The 12,878-nt window shown below is 40.6% G+C and overlaps 1 protein-coding gene across 3 annotated transcripts in view; it reads right to left on the bottom strand.

Moving 5' to 3' along the window:
* The window catches only part of LOC117943579 (mitogen-activated protein kinase kinase kinase 12-like), a 30,444-nt gene that overhangs the window by 4,165 nt on the left and 13,401 nt on the right, over nucleotides 1-12,878 (bottom strand). For all 3 annotated transcript variants that reach the window (XM_034869796.1, XM_034869797.1, XM_034869795.1), the window contains 8 exons: nucleotides 12,303-12,827; nucleotides 9,331-9,514; nucleotides 9,002-9,193; nucleotides 7,907-8,065; nucleotides 4,506-4,664; nucleotides 4,189-4,297; nucleotides 1,955-2,064; nucleotides 1,260-1,376 (listed from right to left, as the gene is read on the bottom strand). In XM_034869796.1, the coding sequence (XP_034725687.1) occupies nucleotides 1,260-1,376; nucleotides 1,955-2,064; nucleotides 4,189-4,297; nucleotides 4,506-4,664; nucleotides 7,907-8,065; nucleotides 9,002-9,193; nucleotides 9,331-9,514; nucleotides 12,303-12,795 (1,523 nt within the window). In that variant the 5' untranslated portion in view covers nucleotides 12,796-12,827. The remainder of the gene's footprint in view (nucleotides 1-1,259; nucleotides 1,377-1,954; nucleotides 2,065-4,188; nucleotides 4,298-4,505; nucleotides 4,665-7,906; nucleotides 8,066-9,001; nucleotides 9,194-9,330; nucleotides 9,515-12,302; nucleotides 12,828-12,878) is intronic.

Raw genomic sequence — 12,878 nt, 5'->3', positions numbered from 1 at the left:
AGGAGGGTCTGGCTAGTCCACACAACATTCCGGGTTGGGAGAAAAACATGCTCTGGTTTATTGGCATTTCTTTAAACCAATCACAATCACCTTGGGCAGAGCTAAGCGCACGGAACTTGGGAACTTGTTTTGGGAACTTGTTTTGGTGTAACGTGTACGTTCAATAGTTGTTTTAGTCTTGTAACAAAAAACTTGATGTAGTTGTCTGGATTTACCCTGCAGAAATCTGAGGAGCAGTTAACCATATTCCTCATTAATCGACCAGAGTTTAGAGTGCCAACACAAAGAATGCATAAGGTTACGGACATCTAGCATTTTTTTTGGCGGTACCTGAACAATCCTGGAAATTAAACGATGTTGATATAGACTGTTTTGCTACTCACTACTCAGCATAGGACCCTTTACAGATCACCTACTGTCAATGGAATGGAATGGAAAGCACTCGTCCTCCACCCCACCCTATCTCACCCGGAAAGGTGTGTTGACCACACAGCTGTACTGTGCCTAATTACAGACATCAATGAAAAGGCCTCCCTGAAAGAAGTACAGGACCTGACCCGCTGATTTCACGAAAACAACCTACTCATGAATATAAGGGCTTTGCAAAGAAGTAGGGAAGGAACTACAACGGATCCTCGATAGAGAGATGGGACAGCTTCAAGTAGCATGGTGTCCACATCACTTGATCACATGACCTGAGCGCTGCATACTGACTCAGTATGGAGAAAGGCAGAGACAAAAAAGTTTCTGCTCCTGCATCACCAAGAGCATACTGACGAGGAACATCACTTCCAGGAGCCGGAACAGCACCAAACAGGACTGCATGGCCTTGCTGAAAGTGGATTATTCGGCTGGACATACAAAAGGTGGTGCACTACCCTGCCTAAAGGATATTTACATCAGTTGCTGTAAGACAAAGGCTAGGAGAATCAGTCAGATCCAAACCACCTGGGCAACAGCCTTCATTTTCTCTCTGTTGAGGTCAAAAAGAAGGTCCCGGACACACCAAGCCAGCACAAAGAGGCACAGGAATCTACCCTCGGGCCAATAGGATCCTAAATAAGGACACTGCCCAGACTGCCCCCCCCCCCCCATCCCCCACATTATACATTTATTTAATATTATCACTTTTGCAATGCTTAAATTAAAGGATTGTCAGGATTACATTTTACGGAAATTGTATTTTCATATGATTTCACATGACATATGACATACTTTTTCGTTGATTCAATGTTGTAAAACTATGAAACATTTCATACTTGTGAAGCTCTTTCTCTTTGATCTCCAGCTGCAGCATGATGGCGTTAAGCTCCATGTAGAGATTGTTGGCTCTCTCCAGTTTCCTCTCGTAGTGCTCCCGGATGTCCAGCGCGTGTCTGTGTGTAGAGGAAAATGGGGAGAACGAATTACATTACAATACATTTATGTACTAATAACATAATTGCATTGGTGTTTTAATAAGCTTATCCTCATGTTTTTAGTGATATTGGTATATATGTACACTACCGGTCAAAAGTTTGGGGTCACTTACAAATTTCCATTTCACTCCATTATAGACAGGATACCAGCTGATCTGGGTGGGTGGCTGATCTTTAATGCAATATCTACATTTCCCATTATCAGCAAACATTCATCCAATGTTCGAAAGGCACATTTTGTTTACTAATCTGATATTATTTTAAAAAACTAACTAAGAAAACATTAAACAACCCTTTTGCAATTATGTAATCACATAATGTAATCTGGAAACTGCTGCCCTGGTTAAAAAAAACAAGGCAACTGATCTCAGCTGGGATTCTGTCTATAATGGAGTCCAATGGAAATTTGTGAGTGACCCCAAACGTTTGACCGGTAGTGTATATAAATGTATATATATACATATTTATATCCACAAATTATATCTTCATCTAGATGCTCTTTGTGTGCACGTTATGTTACATATGTCTTTGCTAACCTGAGTTCTTCTCTGCGTCGTTTGATCAGCTCCTCATCCAGCCTGTGAAGACATGTCCCCTCAGACTTGATCTTTTCAAAGTGGTGCCTAACCTCGTCCCTCCACTCCGCCTGGTGAAACACATTAAACACATTCATCAGAGCAAGTATTAATGACTTACAGTAACTGAGTATTTCACCATTTTACATGCATAAGCAGTAGGCAATTTGAGGGGGGATCCCCTCACCATCCCCATGGTTAGCGAAATGACCAAAAATCTTAACCTGCATCCCGTGTTACCAGAGGGGTTATTTACTGGAATCTGTTGGTCTTGTCTGCCTGACTCATGATGCTTTATCTGACTGTAGTTTGTGCCAAGGCTTGGATCTATCAGTAGCCTAACTGTATTGAAAAACCCATGATGCTGTCCATGGTGCTAAAGTAGCAAATGGATTTGTAATTGGAGAGTTACTGAAAATACAAAAGTTTTTCCTCTTAAAAAAATAGCAAATTGCCTACTTGGTACAAATATAAGAAATGTCTCTTTGCTGACATCCAAAACGGTATCTGTGGTTATGAGGGTTCAGATAATTTGAAACTACAACTGATGTCTTCTCCATCTTTTAATGTTACTACGATCACCCCAATATGATCAATGTTTCTACTCCCAATATTGTAATTACTCCCTCTTTAGTTGCCTATGGAGATACAGCACTTGGAAAATGCAGTCATTCCTGTGTTTTCCATTGGGATAATAAAGTATGACTCGACTTCATTTGACAATAAATATTAACAACAACAGATATCAATGTTGAGAATAAACTTCATTGCACCAGGATCTTGGAGAAAAAAAAAGCCCCTTATTTGCAGAGTGACTGAGGGTTCATGTGTATCAATGAAACAAAGCCCATTAAGCTGTCAGAGGATAATCAATACACTGAGCGAAACTGAACATAAACTGACATGACTAGAAAAAAAAAGATGCACCATGGGCATTCTTTTTTTGTACACAATGTAGCGTGACAGCTGTTATCTGATACCTGTCATATCAAAAGACAAAGGAAGTCTGATATATGAGTGTGTGCATATACATGCATGTGCGTGTACGTGTGTGTGTGTGTATATATTTCTGTCTGTGCATGAGTGATGCTCTTCTTATTAAGCTAATGGACTCTTGTGCATACTCTTCCATGTCTCCAGTCCCCTCTTTCTTCTCTCTCTTTGCTCTCTACACCCAACCATTAAAGCAATCAATACACTCCAGTAGCAAATACTTCTTTCTAACGTCACAAGAAAAATCCATTATGGGGCAGAGAGGAGAGAAGCTGGGGAGGGTTGCAGCAGGGGGGAAGGGGAACAGGAAGAAATAAAGGATCAAGGATAAGTGGAGTGAGTGCAAGAGGTTTGTATTTTTTGCATCAAGTAATATCAAAAAAGGAGGAGGCAGTGGGTGGCTGCAAAGAGAAAATTAAATCTTGTTCATTTTGTGTGTTTGTGTGTACAAGTGTGTCTAACGATTATACATACTTGAGTTATAAATGGATTTGTGGTTCTGCATGGCTGACTAAAGACATATCTTCCACACAATTTTACTTTCCTCCTGTCCATCTGTTTGGATTTTCAGTGGTCAACATATTTATCATTGGCCAACCATCCATCATCCATCATCCATCACAGACACACCCTTCTCCATCACAAAGACCTTCACTATCATATGATGGGAGAATGAGAAAGATATCTCTCATGTGACAAGGAACAAAGACCAGCAATAATATGTTGTGATTGAAAGGACAGGTATTATTAGTGGGATCCCGAGGGGCATGGGCCCCAGTGCAGCTGCACTGCTTGCAGTTATTGCAGCAGACTGGAAACAAATGGCAGTGGGTTGATAACAAAAGGACTTTTAGAGATAGTGGCTGCTGACAGGAGGTCTTCTATTAAGAGATGTACGGAGCTCATGTGTACCTTATCAAATGTCTATTTATTTATATATATTTGACAAGAGAGACTTGTCAAATATGTCTTGTTTAATAACTTGGGAAATGATGATTCTTAATTCTATTTTATACATATACAGTAAGTATACATACAGTGTCTAAACAAGATTTAACTGTATTTCACTTCTATGTCTACTTTCTCTGTAATGATAAAAACATTTTTTATTTTTAAGTCATTATATCAAATTGTACTCATGTTTGGATATCAAAGTAGCTTCTGAGTTTTGAGTTCTCTTGGCAGTGATAAAAGAAGTTTACCTGAGACTGAAAGTATGTTTCTTGAGCAGTTGACAGGATATCTGCTGAGGCGATATCTAGATGCAGGAGAATCTGTCGGAACGAAGGCCTGTTTCTTGGCTTGCAGTTCCTGTGGACAATTTAAACAAATGTTTTGAAATGGAAGACACAAAACCGTTCCAATCTTATTTTAAGTTACCGCTGTTTATGTTGTTTTGATGTCTCAGCCTTCTTAACTTCATTATATTCTCTTAGTGCTATTGCCTCAACTTTCTTTTTCCCTATCATTATTCTTCCCTCCATCTATCTCTGCCCCTCCCTCCCTCCCGACCACTCACCAGCATTGCCTCAGGAGCAGTTTGAAGCTGTCTGGGCAGCTATCAGGTACAGGCAGATGTAGACTGTTGTTGCCTACTCCCCAGATGATAGCGGAGGAGTCCACGTCCTTATAGGGCACCTCTCCTGTCAGCATTTCCCACAGCACGACACCAAATGACCTGCAGAGAGGTGATATTTACTTTCAGACACATTGATAAAGATGTGAAGTGAACAGATAAAAGGAAGCGTGACTGAATTGTCACTCTTTTAATTTTGAGGATCTAAATCTTGAGATTTAATGGTCCAATATGTAACATATTTACTATAAGAAATCCCAAAATTACCCCAATGCTTAATCCGATATTAAAGAAACATGCTAAGTAGAAATACTATCTTTTTTGTTTTTTTTCAACAATGCTAATTTTCCATTCCGTGTCTGAATTTCAGTTTGTGTCTTGGCCTGTGTGTTGTTATCAACTGCCCAGTCAGGCCAGGTTGCCAAATATACCTATGAACCCATGATGAGCCCAGCAGCAAACAAAGGATCAATGGTGATAGATTCTACCAAACCTAAAAACGGCATGTTTTTAACAGTTGCGTGACCAGAGAACTAAAAAACACGGGTACATATTGAAGATTTATTTAAAAGATGGAGACAGGTTAGATGCCAAGTTTGCTAATTTCCTTCTGAACACATGCATTAGCTTCACGCTTATTTATCACAGCCACAAGGGATGGGCAATTTATGTCATTTCAATATTAGTGTACTCACATTAATTAGCTAGAGTACTCGAGTTGGTAACTTGCAAAAACAAGTGAGACACAGCCAGTAAAGGGATCATGACTGGTCCTGGCTAACGCTGACATGCTAACCTTGCTAACTGCTAACGTTACAGGAGGACCAGGCAAGCAGTCACAGCTGTTACTCAACGTGTAGCCTGTTCAGCGGCCGTAGCCAACAACGGTGGGTTACTTTAAGTCAAGAGAGGAGTGCTATACATCGGGAGTGCTGTGAGTTGGCAGTGAGTCTAGCGATTATTGCCGTAAACCCAATGAAGTGTGTTCTTCGGGTGGAGAGGACGGCAAGTTAGGGTTATTTCTAGCGGTTCCTAGCGTAATTTTAAGCGGAAAAGGTGTGTCTGTCAGTTGGGTACAGAGCTCCGCGTGAGCACGGACCTTTAAGACTGTCAATATAGCCAGCATTTAAAGTTAGCTACTCTGCTGTGTTGTGAAGTAATGTCTGGCTACTTGAGACAAGCATCTTGCAATATTGTTGTGGACGCTGCGGTCTCAGCCTGGCAACCTCTTTGAACTTCAAGTCTGGGGAGGAGGTGGCCGGGGAGAAGACTCTTCAATATTTTGAATTTGTACTGCAGTATTTTAAACACTAGCTGTCAATATTTCAAATTGCACCTTTAAAGTACAACTGTGACATCTGAGGGACACTTTATCACTGTAAAAAAGCCTTTGATGCTAATGCCTTGTGGGTAGTCTCTGACACCCTATTATCAACGTTTAATCAGTTTGTTATTAATAAACGCTTTATCACTGCTAACCTTTTTTCAGTCATTGGAATCAAATCAATGGTACACTAGTAATAACCATAATAACATTCAGTATGTTGATATTTCCCATTAATTGCTTCATACTCTACATATAAAGTACATATACGTGTGTTTTAGTAATAATCATGGTGTCAGGTCCATTTATAAATACATCTAAGCTCCAACAAAAAAAATACAGTATTTGATGAAAAATCTGATTTCCCATCTTTTGCTAAAAACAAGACGCTTTATTTCACTACTAGTGTTTCATTGATGAGCTCCATGGCTGCCTCTGTTTGGCGGGGGAGCATGAAAGCAGGCCCATGGGGCATGCAACTAAGGAAAGTCTGTTGTTGGTGACTCTTGGTGTTGCCATGGTAACCATGTACTGTATCCAAGGTGCCAATAGCATCACACGCAGGAGGTGCGTGACGTTGTGTTTACATGTATATTTTTAGTCTCTCCATCTCTCTATGATTTGTGACATAAATGCACAAGAAGAGATAGGCCTACTTGATTTCAAGGCAATGCATTTTTTTGACCAGGTCAAATGTTAGCACATAATGAGTTGATGAATTACTACGTTACTGATTTTTTTTTTTTACAGTGTAATATAATTCAATAATAAAATGAAAAGCTCATTTGTCAATTCAGTGTCTCAAATTAACAACACAAAAATGTAGAAATATGCCACTGCAGATGAAGGTTATGTAGTGCACTGTAAATAAATCTGCACTTTGCACTCCACTTTTGTTACGATTTTCATTTGAAGATAAAGGAATGAAAATCCCCATGTTTGTTGTTGTTTTTAACCAAACTTTACTCTTGTCATGACAATAATTTTCTTTGATAATTGTATCCATAGACCCAGTAATTAAAAAAAAGGGAAACAACTTACTGCTGCTTTACAGTTATTCTACATAATACAATGAAGCAATATACTGAAGTCAGTCAATAAATAATTCCATGTTGTTGGCATATGTCCCAGTCAAACACTGATTTTTAAATATCTATAATTATTTATTACCAGTCTCACTTTGAGCGTATAGCCTTTAGGCTTGATGATTAACAGTACTTTTTTCTTTATTCTTCTATTTATTTAGTAGCGCGCTTCTGCATATAGTTGTCCTCACAGGAACATATATGGTTGGATTTACTTAATTTATTCCACTTTAAAATATGATTATGTTAAATATTACCTGTGGCTATCTTAGTATAGTCCTTATATAAAGATCAGACAGGAACATGAGTTGTACCAGCTACCAAAGTATGTCAGCACAAAAAAAATACAAATAAAACGTAATACTTCACCACATCCTTCTCTGACTCACTCTTTTCATGGTATGGACTACTCTATAAACAGAGTATTAGACATTTAAACAAAACTGTATAGTATCCACCCATGCTTTGCTTTCTTTTTTCACATGAAAAGCTTTTTAATCCTATTTTCACTTCTCTTCTAATGCACTGCTGGCTCCGGGCCAAACCATCCGCAGGCTTGGAAGGTTATTCCAGCCTCTCCTGAGCACTGCAGCATCTGGCAAATCAATTATAAATTAGCCAGTGCTCCTTTCAGGACGGAGAGGAAGAGTGATGGAGGGATGTAGGATGGGAGAGAGAGGGGGAGAATGTATTGGGGGAGATCAGGGCTTAACTTAGGGCAACCCATCAGATATGGCCGAGGCCCTATAGAATTTCATGTAATGAGATATTGTACATAATACTCAATAGATTTTCTGGAAATAGGATCCTGCGCTCTAGTAGGCTGTGACTAATGAGATTTTATGTTGATTCAATGACAGATAAGACAATCAGAAGGGAAAATTGCAAAGGTTCATCAGTGCAAAAGGACAGTGTTAAGGGGTTATGACACCTACCAAATATCCACTTTCTCTGAGACGGGTTCGTTGCGTATGACCTCAGGAGCCATCCAGGCCACCGTACCGGCAAAGGACATCTTGGTGCTCTTTTCACTGAGCTCCTTGGACGTGCCAAAATCAGAAATCTTTACTGCGTCATCGTAAGTTATCAGTATGCTGGAATGAAACATGGACGGAAAGTTTATTTGAGCTCATCTGTGAACAAATAATTAACTATAATTGCTGCCACGTGGTGGTAGGTACCTTGAGTTGCAGTTTACATTCATGGCTGTCCATACTGATTTAATAAATGTAATAAAGACTGTTGGATTTGATAAAAGTTATTAAGCATATTTATTGGGGAAACATGTATGCTTCACACACATTTAACCCAGCATCACAGAACATCTATACAATCACCACAGTTTTAAAGATTATTGTCACCAAGTCAAATGTCTCCCCTTCTGTTTCGGAGCTGTGGAAATTGTTTTTGCAGAACATTATGATGTCACAATAAAGTTGACCTTTGACCTTTCATGTCTAAAATGTGATCATTCACCAGTGAATTCTATTAGACAATTGTGTAAAATGTTGTCATAATTAGTGTATGGATTCTTATGTTATGGCCAAAAATATGTTATCATCACAGTGACCTTGGCCTACCAAAATTGAATCAGTTCATTCTTGAGTCCAAGTGGACGTTTGTGCTAAATTTGACATAAATCCTCAAGGCGTTTCTGAAATATGGCGTTCTCAAGAACAGGGCAAACGTATACGTACAGATAACCGGAAAACAAAATGCCTCTACCCTCGGCTATCACTGGCACGTATAGACATAAAAACGATACCATACAGTTAGTGAATACTTATTCAAACCATTTACTGCTACAAAGAATTATGTTTTTTCTGATATTTGCTTTTTCTTGTAAATTATTGGATAATTGAATCTCCTCCGGCCTCTAAAAAGTATTCTGAGGGAACTGAGTCATCCAAGTTGGACCTAAAGTTTAAATGTGTCTATTTAGTGACTTGTTTGCTCTAACATTATCATTTACATTAGGATTACAGAGCTGTAACCACGCAATAAATTTTCACAAGGTCTGCAAAACTTACTTTGGTGACTTGAGGTCTCTGTGGATGATCTTGTGGAGGTGAAGATAGTTCATTCCCCCAGCAATGCCCATGGCCCAGTCCATGAGCAGGGACGGATGGATCTTCCTGCCTGCCCTCAGCACCTCGTACAGCTGTCCCTGGGCACAGTACTCCATAATGATGCAGTAACATGGAGCCTGGGTACAAATACCTCTGAGAGTGTAGAGAAGTATGTTAAGACAGAACATATTAGAGATGTTACAATGTTTGTTATGAATGGACAACATTTTTTGTGTGGAATGCTTGGCACATTTTGTTTTATAAGAAGTCCACTGATCATTCCTACTAACTTGAAAGTGATGATGTTGGGGTGTTTGAGCTTGCGCAGGTGCTTGATGTCTGTCTCCTTGATGTTTCGGACTTTCTTTACGGCCACTTCCTGTCCGTACAGTTTGCCCAGAAAAACGGCGCCCTGGGCTCCGCTGCCCACCCACTGCAGGTCAGATATCTCCTCGAATGGGATCTCCCACGCTTCTGAGATTGGGGAAAGAGATGGCGGCAAAGTAGTCGGTTATCTGTGTAGTTACAGGTGAATTATGGATAAACCGTAGAGCAGAGTGATGATTGTCATATCATCTCTACTGATTACAGGTGATGTTCACCTGCAAACTCAAACGCATAACTAAACACTAAACAGACCTGCATCTTTGATAAGTAATGGAAATCCTTTATGTTGTGTATTTTATGTTGTGAAGACTCATATTGTCATGTCACCCTTGGTTTGGTTACACAATTTACTTATTTTGAAGTAAGTTTCCTTGTACTTTAAAGAAATAGCTTGATGTCATGGCAAATTAGCTTATATACATCCTTGCCAAGGTTAGAGGAGAATATCAATACCCATCTCATGTCTGTTCATTCTATATGAAGCTACAGCTAGCAGCTGGTTGTCTTAGCTTAGCATATAGACTGTAAACATCAGGAAACAGCTAGTCTGGCTCTGTGCAACAGATCTGCCCACCAAGCACTTTTAAAGCTAATTAAATAACATGGTATATGTTTATGGTTTAATCCACACAAAAGCGTAACAATTATACATTGTGGTTTCATGGGTGCAATAACCGAATTATGTAATGGTTTCCTGACAACTTCAAGAAAAAGACAAGCACATAACCCCTTAAAGCATAAGGTTTAATTTTTACATATCGGTTTTTGTACGAATAAAACAAACCAGAAATATTGGCTCACAAGTGCGCTTTAGAGGTGTTGGTATGCAATTTTGTCACCGCCAGGCTAGCTGTTTCCCCCTGTTGTCTTTATGCTAAGCTACATTGACTGGCTGCTCGCGGTAGCTTCATGATTACCTTACAAACATGTGTTTAATATAATCTTATCATTTCACTCTCAGCAAGAAAATGAAAAAGCTTATTTCTGAAAATGTCAAACTATTCCTTTAACATGACAACATTGTTAAATGCAAATGAAATAAAAACGAAACATGTTTTCATGTTTATTGTTGAATGCATTAAAAATCTGTATCAAAAGCTTAAACTATTAAATCAAGACTAACACCTCCTATCAAAATGCCTGCATGTACAACTAAAGCTAGTAGCAGGGAGCATACAGCACAAAAGAATAGGTTAGACCTGTCCCAGTAAAACCTGTTGTAAGCCTGGCTCTTACAGTCAACGCAAAGCTCAAGTTGATATAGTTTTCGGTTGTTGAACCTTATCTTAACCTAAGACTCAGGGTGTGCAGGCAGACAGGGAGCTCTAATCTCCTGTGGGTTAATTCTTCCTCAGCCTCCTAAATCCTGCTTAGTGCCATTGTGTGGCTGACGTTGAGCAGTGGTCCAATGCTCAGTAAGGGGGTGGGGGTGTACGCTGAATAGGGAGATGGAGGGGTAGTGACGGTAGTGGTGGCTGTGGTAGTACTGTTTGTGTAAAGAGAAAAGAAGGGAGGGGGATTCCCCATGGATTGGAAGGGGTCCATGTGGCCGAAGACAGCCTGTTAATATAGAGAAAATATACAGCCGGCGTTGCTGCTGTTCCTGACTGGGGGAAAGACAATTTAGACACATTTATCATATTAATACTGATGATTTAAATAATTTATGCTCTATAGTAATAGATTGAAGACCCAGTTTCTAGTAAGTCCCACAGTAAAGACATGAGGCAACATCTGAGCCACCAGAATACTGTCAGTTCGGCTTTGTTTGATCTGAAAAAATGAGGAAATTTCCAAGCTCCACACAGTCCTTCTCAACCTTGAATAAAGGATTTTTCTGCTTTCTATTGTGCTACATTGTGTCTTCCAATCAACGCTTAAGAATAGAGCATTGTGAGATGGTAGGCAGGCATTCAGGTGCAGTAGCCCTATTTATGACACTTTCATATTATCTATTTTACTCTCATCAGTGTGTGTGACACCCTGTGATGCTGTATTAAGTAGTGGAGCAGCGAGGGGCAGATGGGCTGGGAGTGATAACAGCACTGGGTGAAAAGGAGTGAAAAGGAGACAATGATAGATGAAAGTAGGAGGGGAGCGGAGGGGAAACATGGAAGTCAAACGTGTGATAAAATATCAGAAGGCTATAAAAGACAAGAAGACATATATATCTGCCACCTTCAAGCCTGACGTGCGATGCTGTATTTATTCAATCAAGTTTGTTTTTGGCATCTTTATGTACTGTATGTGTTTGTGGCAGTGCTCGATATTAGGTGTTTTTATTTGTGGATGTGTTTATGTGTGCGTGCAGTCATCCTTGGGCTCACATATATGTGTGTGTGTGTGTGTCTGTGTGTGTGTCAGCTTTGCGTTAATAGAGATGAGAGGCGCAGGGTCAGAGAGTGGCCATGCATAATTCATGGAGCAGATTTGGCAGAGGAGTCCCAGGGGAGCTCTGCACTATTGTAGTGGCTACAGACATAAACAACACAGCGTCACAGGGAGCTAGTTTCATTATGGGGTGGTAGTGGGGAGAGGTGGGGTGAGCACAAGCAAGCGAAGGGATGGGGGAAAATATCAGGGGAAAATAAGCCCTGTGCAGCTTTGATAGAGTCTCACTCTGACTGCAGCTCTTTCACATCAACGAAAGTGTTTGTTTACAACATGGCCTTTGTGGGAGTCATTTTTCTACCAACTGCTTAATGTAATTAAACTGGCAGATACAATCATGTAATTAGCATATCAAAGCTTTAGACCGGAATTAAGTCGGAGCTGATGCTTGCTTTTATTGGAAAACTATTAGCAACCAGTAATGCCAGTATGTGTAGATCTGTGTGTGTGTTTCCAGTGAAATGGATTTGAATGTTAGACTTACCATCAAGGCCGTGTTTGTGCTCTGTGGAGTAAGCCTTGCCAATCATTGTCCAGACAGGCCGCAGACACCCAAACAACCCCTCCAAAAACCCTCCTCCCCCTCCGGTCGACTGGCACTGTAGCCTGGCGTCATCCACCTGGCTCCTGACTGCACTGCTCCCCATCTCCTGCCCCTCTCCCTCTGTCCTTCCTGGACTCCTATCATGCTCGTGGAGCTTCAGGACACTGTTGGCAAAGTGCTCCTGTTGTTCCTCGCCTGGTGTCTGGTTGTGCCCAACAGTCTGCTCTTCTCCTCCTCCACCCCCGGGCTGGACAGCACCTCCGGTGTCTATGGAGAGGACGTTGCGAAGGACACACTGGGTCGGGGTAAGTTCCATTTCTGGGGTGCAGGGTGTTTCGTCATCGAGGCGGCGAAAGGATGGAGGATCAGAGAGGGGTGAGTTGAAGCCGGAGAGAGAAGGAGAGGGGACACGAGGTTCATGAACAAGCGCCATGAGGGCCTCTGGTCATCAGAACAAGTAGAGAACTGGGAGTAGGGACGAGACCAAGCATAGTATGAGAGAAAGAGAGAAAGAGA

Source organism: Etheostoma cragini, chromosome 4, assembly GCF_013103735.1.
Source record: "Etheostoma cragini isolate CJK2018 chromosome 4, CSU_Ecrag_1.0, whole genome shotgun sequence".
Lineage (NCBI taxonomy): Eukaryota > Metazoa > Chordata > Actinopteri > Perciformes > Percidae > Etheostoma > Etheostoma cragini.
Note: the sequence above shows the minus strand (reverse complement) of the source record. Positions and strands in the feature narration are given on the sequence as shown.